Genomic DNA, 14,222 nt, shown 5'->3' on the forward strand with positions numbered 1-14,222 from the left:
TTTCTAATAAACTGCATATGACACCACCAGGTCATGATATTTCACCAACATAGTCTGCTGCAGACCTAGTAAACTATGGAGATTTTTGTTGCATTCTATGGCATTTTCCTATATCTGTATGTTTGTAACAAACATTGTGATAGCTTTTGTTAGATTTTTGATAATAAGCAAACTCTGCAGTTCTTGGTATAGTCTTGGATAATGAAAAGTGAACCTAGGTGAAAACAGCAACAGAAACAAATTTTAGCTATGGAAACAAAAGCAGAAAAAAATCTCTAGAAAAAGTATCCATACATTTTCCACTTGCTTTCTGGAGTAGTCAAAATGTAATAAACAGGTGCTCATTTTTGTGTTGGTATTCCAGAGTAAATAAATCAGCTTTAGCAAAGATGAGTCCAGTAGTTCTGTAATGTTAATTTATTTTAAAGTTCACATAGACAGGGTTTAAGAATAAACCATTTAGGTATCAGAAATAAGCAAATTAACTTTATTGACAGTTTCATCAGTGTAAATACAGTATAATGTATTCATCTGAAATAATTAAACCAAGGAGACATTGTGTGTAATGAGTTTTGCAGTGTCTACCCCAAACGTTTCAAAGAAAAGTTTTTTTTTATAAAAAACTTATACAAAGTCAAGCAGCAGAGCATTTAATTGACCATTATCAAAACAGTATCAAGAAAGTGGAGCAGGAGTGGAAAGCTTCACCTGCAAACTAACATTACTCATTCTCCGCAATGCTACGTTGTGAAATAAGGTTGTATGACTACATTGCAAGCTCCAGCTGCTCTTGTCAGATGTCTACATATGTAAAGTGTTTTATTTACATATGTGTACCCCAAACTTAACTTCTGTGTTATGAAATTAAGTAAGGAAGACTAATTAACATGTCTTGAAAAAACAAATATTAAGTTAATATTTTTCTTTAACATTTAGTCCAATGCTTTTTGAGAAATGTGACATTCTGAATTAAAACAAACTTTATTCAAGCCATCCTGGGGAAAATGGGAAATTCAAATTGTAGGCTATAAAGAGAGTCACAAAATAATCAAAATGGATTAAATACGCAACATTTCCACTTTCTCAGATGGAAGTGACATGTTTCTCTTAACTCTGTTTTCTCTGTTACCCTGTAATATCAATAGTTTGACGCATGTCAATAGATTGATGGTAGTTCTGTTGATCACAAATCCACAGAAAATGAGTAGGCAAAATAACTTTCATCAAAAATCTAACAAAAAATGCAGAGGAGCCCTGCATCCCCACACTCCTCAAACTTAAATAAAACTACTCCAAGGTCATGCAACAGTGGAAAAAGGAAATCTTCTACTATCGCTTGAAATGCTTTCCATTAAACATTTTCAGCCAATTTGTACTTGACCAAACTACGTTCATTAGAGTGACACGTTTCCAAATACCTCACCAATCAGGCCATCAACAACTGTCTCCAACTTCTTGTCCACTTTTTAATGAACAGAAAACACAATTCTTGCATGTTATCTTAACATGTTCAAGTGAGCACTTGAAAATGTAGCCTAGACCTTCATTTATTGTTTTTACTATTTTATAGAAATTACATCAAAATTTTATCAAGCCCTATCAAATAATAATTACTAAATATAGAGTGTTTAGTGCAGACAGTTGTTAATTATTTAGGATAATGTTGATCTAATTCTTATTAGCACTGCTATTTATGAAATTATCTACATACATTTTCTAGCAAATGGTGCATGAAATATGTCACACAAGAGATTCTCTAACTGACACATTTAGCTGATAATACTGAATTACAAAAATGCAAGTGTAATAAATGTGATTGCATGTCAAGATTTTAAATAAATGAACTATGAATTCACTGTGTCAGACTTGTTACATAGTTTATTTTGATCCACAAAATGTCAGAAAAATCTTATGTGTCAGCTTGTTACAATTTACATTGTTTAACATTAAGGTAGTAAACATATTATTTTATACTTTTCTGAAATTCATTCACAAAAATAATATACCCTCATTCTGATCAGTTTAAAGATTTGACTCTTGGGGAAACAAAAGATTACAAATATGGCTCAGACGCTGAATTGACTCTGGCACGTCCTTCAAGAAGAGCTTCTCATCAGAATGCAGTCATGTAAACATATATCCTATTTATAATTCCTTTCTTCTGTTATGCTTTTTAAAAACACTTAAAAAATCTTTCATGATAGAAAATTACTATATGATACATATAGCCATGTGTTGTAATACTTTATATAAGTTGAAAATAGTCCCTTTCCATAATAAAAATAAGTTCTATTTGTTTTATTTTACAATATACTTAATCTTCATCTTCTCTATGGAAGTAAACAAGTCCATGTTGATAGTAGTTTACAAACTCAGTTAGTGATGTTTTGCTCTAAGATTATAAGCATGTCGCACATCCGCATTCCACAACTCGTTCCAGCTCTTCCTTGAAGGAGGATCCATCTGTGCACTGGAATGTATGTTTCCGGCGTTTACTTTTCACAGATCTACAACATGCCCCACTACTGCAAACTCCCTGACATGTCATCTGGGGTACCATGATGCTTGTTGTGCATGTAACCTGTCCATTCTGCTTGTGAACAAAATCTCGAAAAACTTCACCTTGACAAGAAATTTCTAATGGAAAATATGATAAAAAAGATTACAAAATTACAAATAATCTTAGCATCCTTACTATAATCAAATATGCTAAATACGTTAAACAGATTCTCTTGTACAAAATCATATTTACAGAAATGTTCTTGCAGCCGTCTTTGTACTTTCTACACTTAATGTTAAATGATGCTGACAGTTAACTGTAGAGAGAAAAGAAGCTTGACTCTGCTGCAAAGCTATGTATAGTGAAATTTGGGTAGCTTTTATGCTTGTGTCTGCAGCAATTAATTTACATTATACTGTTTCCCTATACCTTTGCTGTCTATGACTTTCTCAGAACATAATCTGCACACTTGTTTTCTTTAGGATAAAAAATATGAATAGAAAAAGAATAATTTTACATGGCACAAGAAAAGGCAACACACTGCATAGCAAAATCAAAACAGTAACCCGTGACCGCTAACTGAGGGGTTCTCCATTTGCAACAAAAATGAAAAATGCAGGATGATTACCTCAGGCATACAGACACAGACAGCAGAAGATGCTAGAATATCTCATGTTTAACTTTGCTGACTTGTTTCTGTCACACTTGCTAAGAGATGATATGGAGGCAAAAGGAGTGGTCATGTACCACCCACTTCACTTCACCAAGTAGTCTGTCTCACATACTCTTTAATAAATATTCTCATTATATATAAAACTAAACCCTGCATGCATCATATTCTGAGAAAGAGTTGGATACATTAAGGCTTCGGATTGTCCACTCTCCATTTTCCAGCTGCAACTTCTTGCACATTATTCCTACTGGAAGCTTCTGTCTCACTCCTTCTTTGATAGCGTGCAATTTCGTAAGCTTGATTAACAGTAAGTACATATCAGCCAGCACAATAATTTCTTATCTCTCTCCCTCTTTCTGAAGAACAATGTGCCATGTAAATAAACCTTCTCTCCTACTTTGTCTTACCTTGTAACTTGTACCTTCAGTATGAAAATGCTTTATTAAAGGACAATAAATGGCTTACCCATCTTCATTAAAAAAATGCTTACCTTTGTCACATGCATCTCCAGTGAAGTTGCTGTGACATTCACACAACACGTCTCCATTATCAGAAATTTTGCACTGTCCATGGACACACTTTACAGACTTGCAGCGGCTCATAGGATCTTCTTTTTTCTCACAGTATTTACCTTTGTAGCCTTCATTGCACTTACAAGTATAACCAGAGCTGGTTGTTGCACACACACCATGTACGCATCTAGAATCAAAACAGACCAGTCATTTTACTGTCGTATCCTCCATTTAGAACCCCATATGCCACAAGACAACATTTCACTGACTTACTGCTTTCTTCATAGGCAGACTGCTCCATTGTAAAACTATATTTTCAATGCATTTTTCTTTTAAAGTAAATATGAGTATTTATTTCCACAGAGGAAGTCAGTTTTTTGCAGTTGCGTGTTCTCATTCTATGAAGTCGCTAGTTGCCATCTTCGTATAACCATATACAATATGTGCTTTTATCACTTATTATACCATATCACAGTACAGGAAGCCAACTAAACTAATTTTAAAGTGTGATTTGATTATTTAATTGTATATGTTAATTGTTTATTGTTCCAGACAAATTATAGCTATGATCTCGTTTATTCCTTGGGATTACATTATATCACTACTTTATTTATTTTATTTTTGATGACAGAAGGTAACAACAACCTTATCTAGTTTGCCATTTTAAGAAAATGTAACATTCTACAACCCTTAGCTCCAGGTTTTATCTTCACAAAAACACACACAGCCACATCTTTTATCACCTCTTACGATACATTACTATAGGAGCCATACCGTATCAACTTCAAAGTTCAGCAGTGAAAGAAAAAGCAAAATGTAAGCAAGAGAAATCCATTATAAAACAAAGCTATGGTACAAGAAGGATGAAGGGAGACACACTATTAAATGCACTTACAAGGGCAGAGTAGACAGAATTACTGGAACCCTCAATCCTTTCATTCAGTTGTAAAAATGATATCACATGCACCATACTGCTACAGTTACCTCTTAGATCAATCATTCATCTAAAAATCAGAAACATAAACGTCTATACTTCCTTCCTAGAAGTCTCTTCATAAAGCATAATAAAATGGTTTAGGTAAAAGGAGCAGGAAACAATGAAACATAACCTGAAAAAAGAAGGAGTGTGTGCTCATCTTAACCCTAGATTGTTTGCATTGCCATTTACCAAGAGGAAGGTGCTACCCTTATGACTTTCTGCAATTCTTAGTTTGGTTCTGTTTTCTTATGACGGTGTTCTGGAACCAACTTTATGTGCCACCAACAGCAACCTCATCTAGGTTGCCTTCCTGTCTTTAACCAACAAAATGTATTAAAAAAAGAAAAAAAAAAAAGATAAGTGATTCCCAAGAAACTAAATCCTGCCAAGGTTCTATACTTTATAATATTATCATCAGTGACATTTATAAGTCATAGCAATTGTAAAGCAAACAGACTCAATAAATATTCAAACAAAAGTTCATCCAACCAGCAAAAGAAAGAAAGAAAGAATGACAGGAGAAACCTTCCTGCTTCCAAAGGATAGTTTTAATTATCCAGGATTATGGGGATTACCTCATCTAACTTCTTACTATGACATAGTCTGACCACATTAGCAATTCTTAGAAAAGAGTACCTAGCAATGCTTAAAAGGACAGGCCCCTGGTGGCACTGAATGTAGAACACTGTTGAGCACAGCCTTGGAATAGATTAATGTATCGTCTGGAGAAAGTACTGTACAGACATGAGAGGATGGCCATGTGGCACCACTTCCCAAATAGCATCAACAGATGCATTCTGGGGGAAAAAGCAGCAGAAGCACAAATAATGCTGATAGAGTGGCATTCAGGATGACTACCAGGGCTTTTCAAGCTTATTGTAAGAGAGAAAAAAGACTGTGATGGCCTCTCTTTACCCCAAGCTAGTAATCAAGGAGGCTCAATCCTCACCACTGACACCAATGAGAAATGATTACTAAAAAAAGGAATGCATTTACATATTATTTTCAAATGCAGCTCTCTGCATCAAACACAATTTTTCCCAAGAGCTCACAGGGAACACCCTCCAGTGGGACTGGATTCTCTGTCTCTCTAGATCCCAAACAAGACTCACTTTGGAGCACTGTGTCCCAGTTCCAAGTAGCTGACACACCCACAACTGGGTATTTGATTTACACACACACACACACACACACACACACACACACACACACACACACACACACACACACTCCTGAAAAAGCCTAGTACAGATTTACTAGTTGTACCCCTTCTGCCCAGAATATGAGGTAACCTCGCTGTCACCAGTAAATTACTGTGAGGCTCTTACAAGAGTATCAAATTAGAATTAGTAAAATCAATACTAACATAAATGGTAGAGTGTAACCAAAGCAGCCAGTATTATCAGAGTGGCCAAAGCATCATTAAAATAAGCACAGGTACTCTCAAGATGTTAAAAGTATTTTCTAAAAGACCAGCAATAATGAAATGTATCAAAACCTTCTATAATAAATAATAAAATAGAAAACATCTTCTCCTTCTTCTTCTTCTTCTTTCAGCTGCTCCAATTAGGGGTCACCACAGCAGATCATCTGTTTCCATTTCTTCCTGTCCTCTGCATCTTGCTCTGTCACACCAACCACCTGCATGTCCTCTCTCACCACATCCATAAACCTTATCTTAGGCCTTCCTCTTTTCCTGTTACCTGGCAGCTTCATCCTTAGCATCTTTTTCCCAATATACTCTGCATCCCTCCTCAGCACATGTCCAACCAATGTAATCTTGCCTCTCTGACTTTGTCTCCAAACCTTCCAACCTGGGCTAATCCTCTAATATACTTATCCCTAATCCTGTCTACCCTCGTCACACCCAGTGCAAATCTTAACATCTTTAACTCTGCCACTTCCAGCTCTGACTCCTGCCTTTTTGTCAACGACACTGTCTCCAACCCATATAACATAGCTGTTCTCACTACCCTCTTGTAGACCTTCACTTTCACTCTTACTGGTACTCGTCTGTCACAAATCACTCCTGACACTCTTCTCCACCCACTCCATCCTGTCTGTACTCTCTTCTTCACCTCTCTTCCACACTCACAATTACCCTGAACTGTTGCTCCCAAGTATTTAAACTCATCCACCTTCACCACCTATACACCCTGCATCCTCACCATTCCTCTATCCTCCCTCTCATTTACACACATATATTCTGTCTTAGTCCTGCTGACCTTCATTCCTCTTCTCTCTGGAGCATATCTCCACCTCTCCAGGGTCTCCTCCACCTGTTCCCTACTCTCACTACAGATCAAAATGTCATCTGCAAACATCATAGCCCACGGGGACTCCTGTCTGATCTCGTCTGTCAACCTGTCCATCACCATTGCAAATAAGGAAGGGCTTAGGGAATATGCGAATACTAAATATCAAAGTACTATACACATCAGAGTTTCAATCACAGTTGAAATATCAATGTACTTCATGACTGTCTAAAGAATAACTTTTCCCTAGCTAACCTAATTAATACAGCAAGGCAAGATAGAATGTTGAGATGCTTTCTTCCATAAGGCAAGGGGATGAGCTTCCAACTAACTGAAGTCAACTAACTGAACTGTGATGACTGTCATAGATTTTTATATTAGGTTCCAAAGAAAACAAAATAAGCCACTGTATGAGTTCTATCCTCTCAGTGCTGGTTATAGAATGACATTACATTTGATCACCTGACTCCAGTACAATACACATTCAGAGCTTTGCTACGATCTGTTGCAGTATTTGAAAATTATAGAACAATTTCAAAAACTTCTACTCTTCCCTTCCAGAATTCTTTGTTTAAACATAAACATTTAATCAGTTATAATAACACTGTTGATACATTTTTAACACAAGCATCTATACAAGTTGTCGCCTCACAACAAGAGATTCTCCCATTCGATTTTCAGCTGGAGTGCCTTCTGTGTGGATTCTGCATGTCCTCCCCATGGTCGAGTGACGTTTAAAGACATGCAGATAAGTGTGTTTGTGAATGGGTGTGCCTTCTTTGAAGGATGGACATCAGTCTGGCAACTCGGCACCATAAAAGTCCACTGCCAATCATTAGCGGACCGGAGTTACACTGTGGCAACCCCTAACCGGGAAAAGCCGAAAGTTTTTACCTGTACAAGTTAAATGTGGGTGAAAGACAAGTGGCACAAAATTATTTACAATACTTTAGCTAACTATGCTGGCATATGTTACACATGCACTGCCCTATTCTCCTTTGTATGGATGGCAACACTTCACATCGTCACAATGGCAATAAGTAAGTGATTTTGAGATATATAGTTTGGAGGCCATATATCCCTTTTAGTCATTGAAAAAAAGTCAGGGAGTCTTTTTAGAGGGTGCAACTCTACAAAGGTAGTAGCAGCAGCACCATGTATGCATATCTACAGTAGTCCAGATTTTTCTGAAAAATCTCCCCCTGATTTATTGCAAATGGAAAGAAAACAGGTACAAGAGATTTTGGACATTGTTCTTTTAGAGATGAAAAAAGACTAGTCTTTAAGCAGAGATGTAGCTAGCATGGGGCAACTGGATCAGCTGCCTCGCAAAATATGTCATGGGGTGCAAATCTAATTATCAGCACTGAGTTTCTCAATGTTGTCACAGCATTTGCCAGCATCTAGAGCTCAATCTTTGATATAGTGCAGTACTGGCATTTAGAAATGAATGCCAGACATAGCAAGCAGCTTGTTACAGAAAAATAACTTTTTTTTTAATCCAAAACTATGAAAGGAGCTCTTTTGTTCCTCATCTAAGAGTTTAAGGTATATAATGGACTTATAAAAAATACAGAATACCAAATAAACTATGAAGTATACCACGGAAGAACCAGGAATCCAGGACGCCAGTTACTATTTAAAAACACTCCAAGTCCCCAGAAATATCCATGGTTCATAGTTTATTTGGTATTCTGTATTTTTTACTAGTCGTTTTTTTGGATGAACCATGGATATTTCTGGGGACTTGGAGTGTTTTTAAATAGTAACTGGCGTCCTGGATTCCTGGTTCTTCCTTGGTATATTTCATAGTTTATTTGGTATTCTGTATTTTTTACTAGTCGTTTTTTTTGGATGAACCATGGATATTTCTGGGGACTTGGAGTGTTTTTAAATAGTAACTGGCGTCCTGGATTCCTGGTTCTTCCTTGGTATACTTCATAGTTTATTTGGTATTCTGTATTTTTTACTAGTCGTTTTTTTGGATGAACCATGGATATTTCTGGGGACTTGGAGTGTTTGTAAATAGTAACTGGCATCCTGGATTCCCGGTTCTTCCTTAGTATACTTCATAGTTTATTTGGTATTCTGTATTTTTTACTAGTCGTTTTTTTGGATGAACCATGGATATTTCTGGGGACTTTGAGTGTTTTTAAATAGTAACTGGCGTCCTGGATTCCTGGTTCTTCCTTGGTATACTTCATAGTTTATTTGGTATTCTGTATTTTTTACTAGTCGTTTTTTTGGATGAACCATGGATATTTCTGGGGATTTGGAGTGTTTTTAAATAGTAACTGGTGTCCTGGATTCCTGGTTCTTCCTTGGTATACTTCATAGTTTATTTGGTTTTCTGTATTTTTTACTAGTCATTTTTTTTGGATGAACCATGGATATTTCTGGGGACTTGGAGTGTTTTTAAATAGTAACTGGCGTCCTAGATTCCTGGTTCTTCCTTGGTATATTTCATAGTTTATTTGGTATTCTGTATTTTTTACTAGTCGTTTTTTTGGATGAACCATGGATATTTCTGGGGACTTGGAGTGTTTGTAAATAGTAACTGGCATCCTGGATTCCTGGTTCTTCCTTGGTATACTTCATAGTTTATTTGGTATTCTGTATTTTTTACTAGTCGTTTTTTTGGATGAACCATGGATATATCTGGGGACTTTGAGTGTTTTTAAATAGTAACTGGCGTCCTGGATTCCTGGTTCTTCCTTAGTATACTTCATAGTTTATTTGGTATTCTGTATTTTTTACTAATCGTTTTTTTTGGATGAACCATGGATATTTCTGGGGACTTGGACTGTTTTTAAATAGTAACTGGCATCCTGGATTCCTGGTTCTTCCTTGGTATACTTCATAGTTTATTTGGTATTCTGTATTTTTTACTAGTCATTTTTTTGGATGAACCATGGATATTTCTGGGGACTTGGAGTGTTTTTAAATAGTAACTGGCGTCCTAGATTCCTGGTTCTTCCTTGGTATACTTCATAGTTTATTTGGTATTCTGTATTTTTTACTAGTCGTTTTTTTGGATGAACCATGGATATTTCTGGGGACTTGGAGTGTTTTTAAATAGTAACTGGTGTCCTGGATTCCTGGTTCTTCCTTGGTATACTTCATAGTTTATTTGGTATTCTGTATTTTTTACTAGTCGTTTTTTTGGATGAACCATGGATATTTCTGGGGACTTGGAGTGTTTTTAAATAGTAACTGGCGTCCTGGATTCCTGGTTCTTCCTTGGTATACTTCATAGTTTATTTGGTATTCTGTATTTTTTACTAGTCGTTTTTTTGGATGAACCATGGATATTTCTGGGGACTTGGAGTGTTTTTAAATAGTAACTGGCGTCCTGGATTCCTGGTTCTTCCTTGGTATACTTCATAGTTTATTTGGTATTCTGTATTTTTTACTAGTCGTTTTTTTGGATGAACCATGGATATTTCTGGGGACTTGGAGTGTTTTTAAATAGTAACTGGCGTCCTGGATTCCTGGTTCTTCCTTGGTATACTACATAATGGACTTAGCTTGCTCCTTAGATGAGGATCACCAGATCAGAAAATGGACCTGTTTTTTCTCCTCATCTCATAGTTGAAGGATACAAAATCAGGGAATAGCACCACTGGCTAGATGGGCAAGTTACAGTACTTTAGGGATACTCTGCTAATGAGTAAGTAATGGTCACATGGGATCATCCCATACCAGCAGCTAAGATGGTAATTTAAAAAAAAAAACAGATATTATGGTTCAACCGAAAAGAACAAAAGCAGTGTTGAATACTGAAATTGCTGTACCTAGTAATCTAACAGATGATTTTTTTCTAAATCTCTGTTCTATGATGTTGTTTTTAAAATGGCATGTATTATCACCTCAACTCAGCGCGCTATGCATTTCTGCTGTTAGGTAACACAACTGTCTTCTGCCTAAGATAAGTCAGCAATCCAATGAACACTCGGCCTCACTTCCCATCCCCATGACAAATAACCTGTGCTTTCCAGTACACACATGCCACTGACATGGCAAAACAATAATGATGAAACTAGATTTCAATCCATTTTTCTCTTATAGTCTGTGCTGCCCATTAAGGAAAAAAAATAAAGGGCCTTCTCCCTTCAACAGTTAAAAATGTAGCCTCTCAGCAGTGATGTAATGTTTTAAAAGTTAAAATTAATGAACTGATAATATTAGATGTAAATTCAAATTAATCTATGAAATTTAATCCTGAATGAAAGATTCAGTATAGAAAACACTGAGTTAATTGCATGATGTTCCTTGATCAGCCTAGTTCAGACATATATTTTACAACTTACTTGTTATCAAGACAGGGGTCATCAACTGCTACATCACACAGCTGTCCAGTCCATCCAGGGTCACATTCACAGATGATTTCTGACTGATCTGTAATATGGCAAGCTCCATGCTGGCAAACACTGCAAGACCTACATCCAGGCATAATACCAAATGCAGGTTGGGATAACACACTGAAGTCCTGCAGCTCATTGTTAATGCGAACATCATGAATACATCCATGGAAACCAGTAAGTGCTCTTTCTGATCTTTGACGCATCCCTGTCAGTTTTCTTGATGATGGCACTCCTAAAGTAATGACAAAAAATGTGTGTGTGTATAGCTCAGTTGATACATACATATGCAAAGACAAACAAATTGGCAGGTACACAGATACACAGATATACTGACCGATAAGTGTGTACATTTTAAAGCTACATGATACATGGCTGTCTGTATTTCTTTGCTAAAAAGCTACTTTGAAAAACTTTATGATGGTGCAAACATACTTTGGGTTTAGTATAACTTTCAGCTTTTCAGCAAACTTTATAATAATTATAATAATAATAATATTAAAATAATAATAGTTAATGTTCTGTTGAATAACCAGATAATACGAAACAATCAAAATACAGTCCATGAGCAAAAATGTAGGCCTCATTCTTTGCCAAATTCACAACAGTTACAAGAGTAGTATCAGAGGTATATTACTTATGGGGAAAAAATGTACAGTGAGTACTGCAAACATTTTTTCTAATTTGCTTAGGGTAAAATAATGTGGTATGAGCAGATGCAAACACCTAGAAGAGACAGTGTGGAGATTTGGTGAAGGGCAGACATAGGAAGGTTTTTAGGGTGCTGGTGAGCACCATGACATATGGTGTCATAGGCAGAATAGAGTATTGGATCTATATGAGCCTGTGACATCTGCTACATGACAAGTAGCTCAGGGACTGACAGTAGGAAACATAACATATTATAGCCTGAAGGAGAAGTGAATAGATAATTCTCAGCAGTCAGGAACCAGTGGATGAGTGACTACACGAGCCTGAAGAGTAACACAGTCACAAGAAAAGCAGTAAGGGAATACAGTGATGGAGCAGGAGTAACCGAAAGGGACAGAGGGCTATGGGAAATAGAGTATCGGCCAGTGAGAAGAAGGACTGAGGCAGTATGAGCCATGAAAGACTTAGGGAAGATATCATTACTCAGCTGGGGGAGGATGGTAAATCAGGGCAACAATGTTCAGACTACTTCAAAAATAATGGACATAAATTAATGGTGGGAATGGGGGATTATAGTGAAGACTGTGAAAAGAAGCCAGACGATCCTACCTGTGGAATTAAGGAACGGATCCTACAACACAGAGCAATCAAACTGACTTATGGACAATTTGCTAATATTTTAAAGTTCCCTTTCATACCCAGTGTCCCTTAAATGGAAAATGTTTGCGTAGAAGTGTTTGCGTTATTTGTTTCTGCTTCCTTTAGCATCCTTGCAAGCAGCAAAATGAAGCAACCCTAATGCTGGTGTTGTTTGACTCATCCCTCAGCACAGATGTGGGTCCACATAATTTGGGATTCTCCTGAACTTTTGGACTTCTGGTCAACATTCTGGTGGGAGGTGGACAAGGTTTAAGCTACAAAAGACACTGAGCGAAATATACTTAGCATTGTTTGGATTACCACCCATGACCAGATAGTCATGCCTTCTTGGTATAATGACTTTAGCAGCCAAAAAAAAACGTAACAAGGCTGTGGAGAAGAACTTCTGCTCTGCAAATGGATCAGTTTTGGCAAGTGTTGGAAGACATTTATCATGCAGAGCTGGGAACTGCTCAACATAAGAGCAAGAAATCCTAATTTGTCTCCCAGTGGTCATTATGCCCTATAAGTAACCACAGTTACTCATTAACTTATTTCAAGTTGCAAATGGCATCAAAATGAATTTATATAGAGCAGCTAAGACAATGTTTAAAAATAATCAAATAATGAGGGCTGTTCATGAGCCTTTATGGAAAATTTGCCTACCATGCTAACATTTTCCCTTTTGGGATGAAATGAACCCAACCAGTACTAAATAAAAAAGAAAGATAAGGAAATATCACAGTGAGGCACTTATCTGAACCACAGCTTGCTATCCAGCACCAAAGAAAGGAATTCTGGGTAAGTGTGTCCATATGTCACTTTTATGTCCTACACCTTGCGTAGGGAGCATGCGTGCGAGTACAGCACCTATATGTACTAAAAGCTTTAGTATCCTTGCCAGACACTGGGCTATCCTTGGCAGGAGATCCTTTAGGTTATGAATACTGCAACAGTGATATGGAAGGACACAGGACCAGATTCAATAAAGCCTACACTAAGTGTACACTGTTATGAGGAACAGATCACATAGACATGGTTCATAAAACCAAATATAATGCACACTTTCTTCCTCCTAATTTTAGTTTTCCTACTGATATTCTTACAGCTTTAAATACTGACAGGGTTTCATAAAGGTTACTACAAATTGTAGCCTATATGTACACTTAGTGTAATCTTTCCAAGTGACTAGAATCGTGCACAGACCCCCACAAAAGGGACTTCTACTACCAGCGTTTTAGATTATAAAGCCATTTGGTAAACGACTTTTTTGATGCTGTAATATAGATCGAAGTTTTCTGTTAGTAAAGTCATACTATATATTTTTTACTTTAAGTTCTGCTGCTGAAAACGGGATTTGCCAGGTCAGACTGTCACAGTAAAGAAAGGCAAAGAAATGCAAACAGTAAACCTTTACTCAGTGAACTACAAGTTCTATAAAGTCGTTCATCATGTTTGTATTCCACAGATATTTTCTGTAATCATGGTCATGCATTAAGCAATAAAATAAACATTGACATTTGTTTAATTAGTAAAATGAAGGATTAGGACAAAAATGGAAAACAAGCATTCTTGTAGTGGGAAGCCAATTCGGCAACACATGGCCAACCAGTCAATTGCATATGGGAGGACCTTCCACCGACCCAGGCAAT

The 14,222-nt window shown here is 36.7% G+C and overlaps 1 protein-coding gene across 2 annotated transcripts in view; it reads right to left on the reverse strand.

The window, feature by feature from the left end:
- Nucleotides 1-466: 466 nt before the first annotated feature.
- Nucleotides 467-14,222, reverse strand: part of LOC122800048 (slit homolog 3 protein-like) — a 2,083,326-nt gene continuing 2,069,570 nt past the window's right edge. For both annotated transcript variants that reach the window (XM_044069531.1, XM_044069532.1), the window contains 3 exons: nt 11,230-11,515; nt 3,664-3,872; nt 467-2,637 (listed from right to left, as the gene is read on the reverse strand). In XM_044069531.1, the coding sequence (XP_043925466.1) occupies nt 2,399-2,637; nt 3,664-3,872; nt 11,230-11,515 (734 nt within the window). In that variant the 3' untranslated portion in view covers nt 467-2,398. The remainder of the gene's footprint in view (nt 2,638-3,663; nt 3,873-11,229; nt 11,516-14,222) is intronic.

This window comes from Protopterus annectens, chromosome 4.part0 (genome assembly GCF_019279795.1).
Source record: "Protopterus annectens isolate FY-2018-M chromosome 4.part0, PAN1.0, whole genome shotgun sequence".
Taxonomy (NCBI): domain Eukaryota; kingdom Metazoa; phylum Chordata; order Ceratodontiformes; family Protopteridae; genus Protopterus; species Protopterus annectens.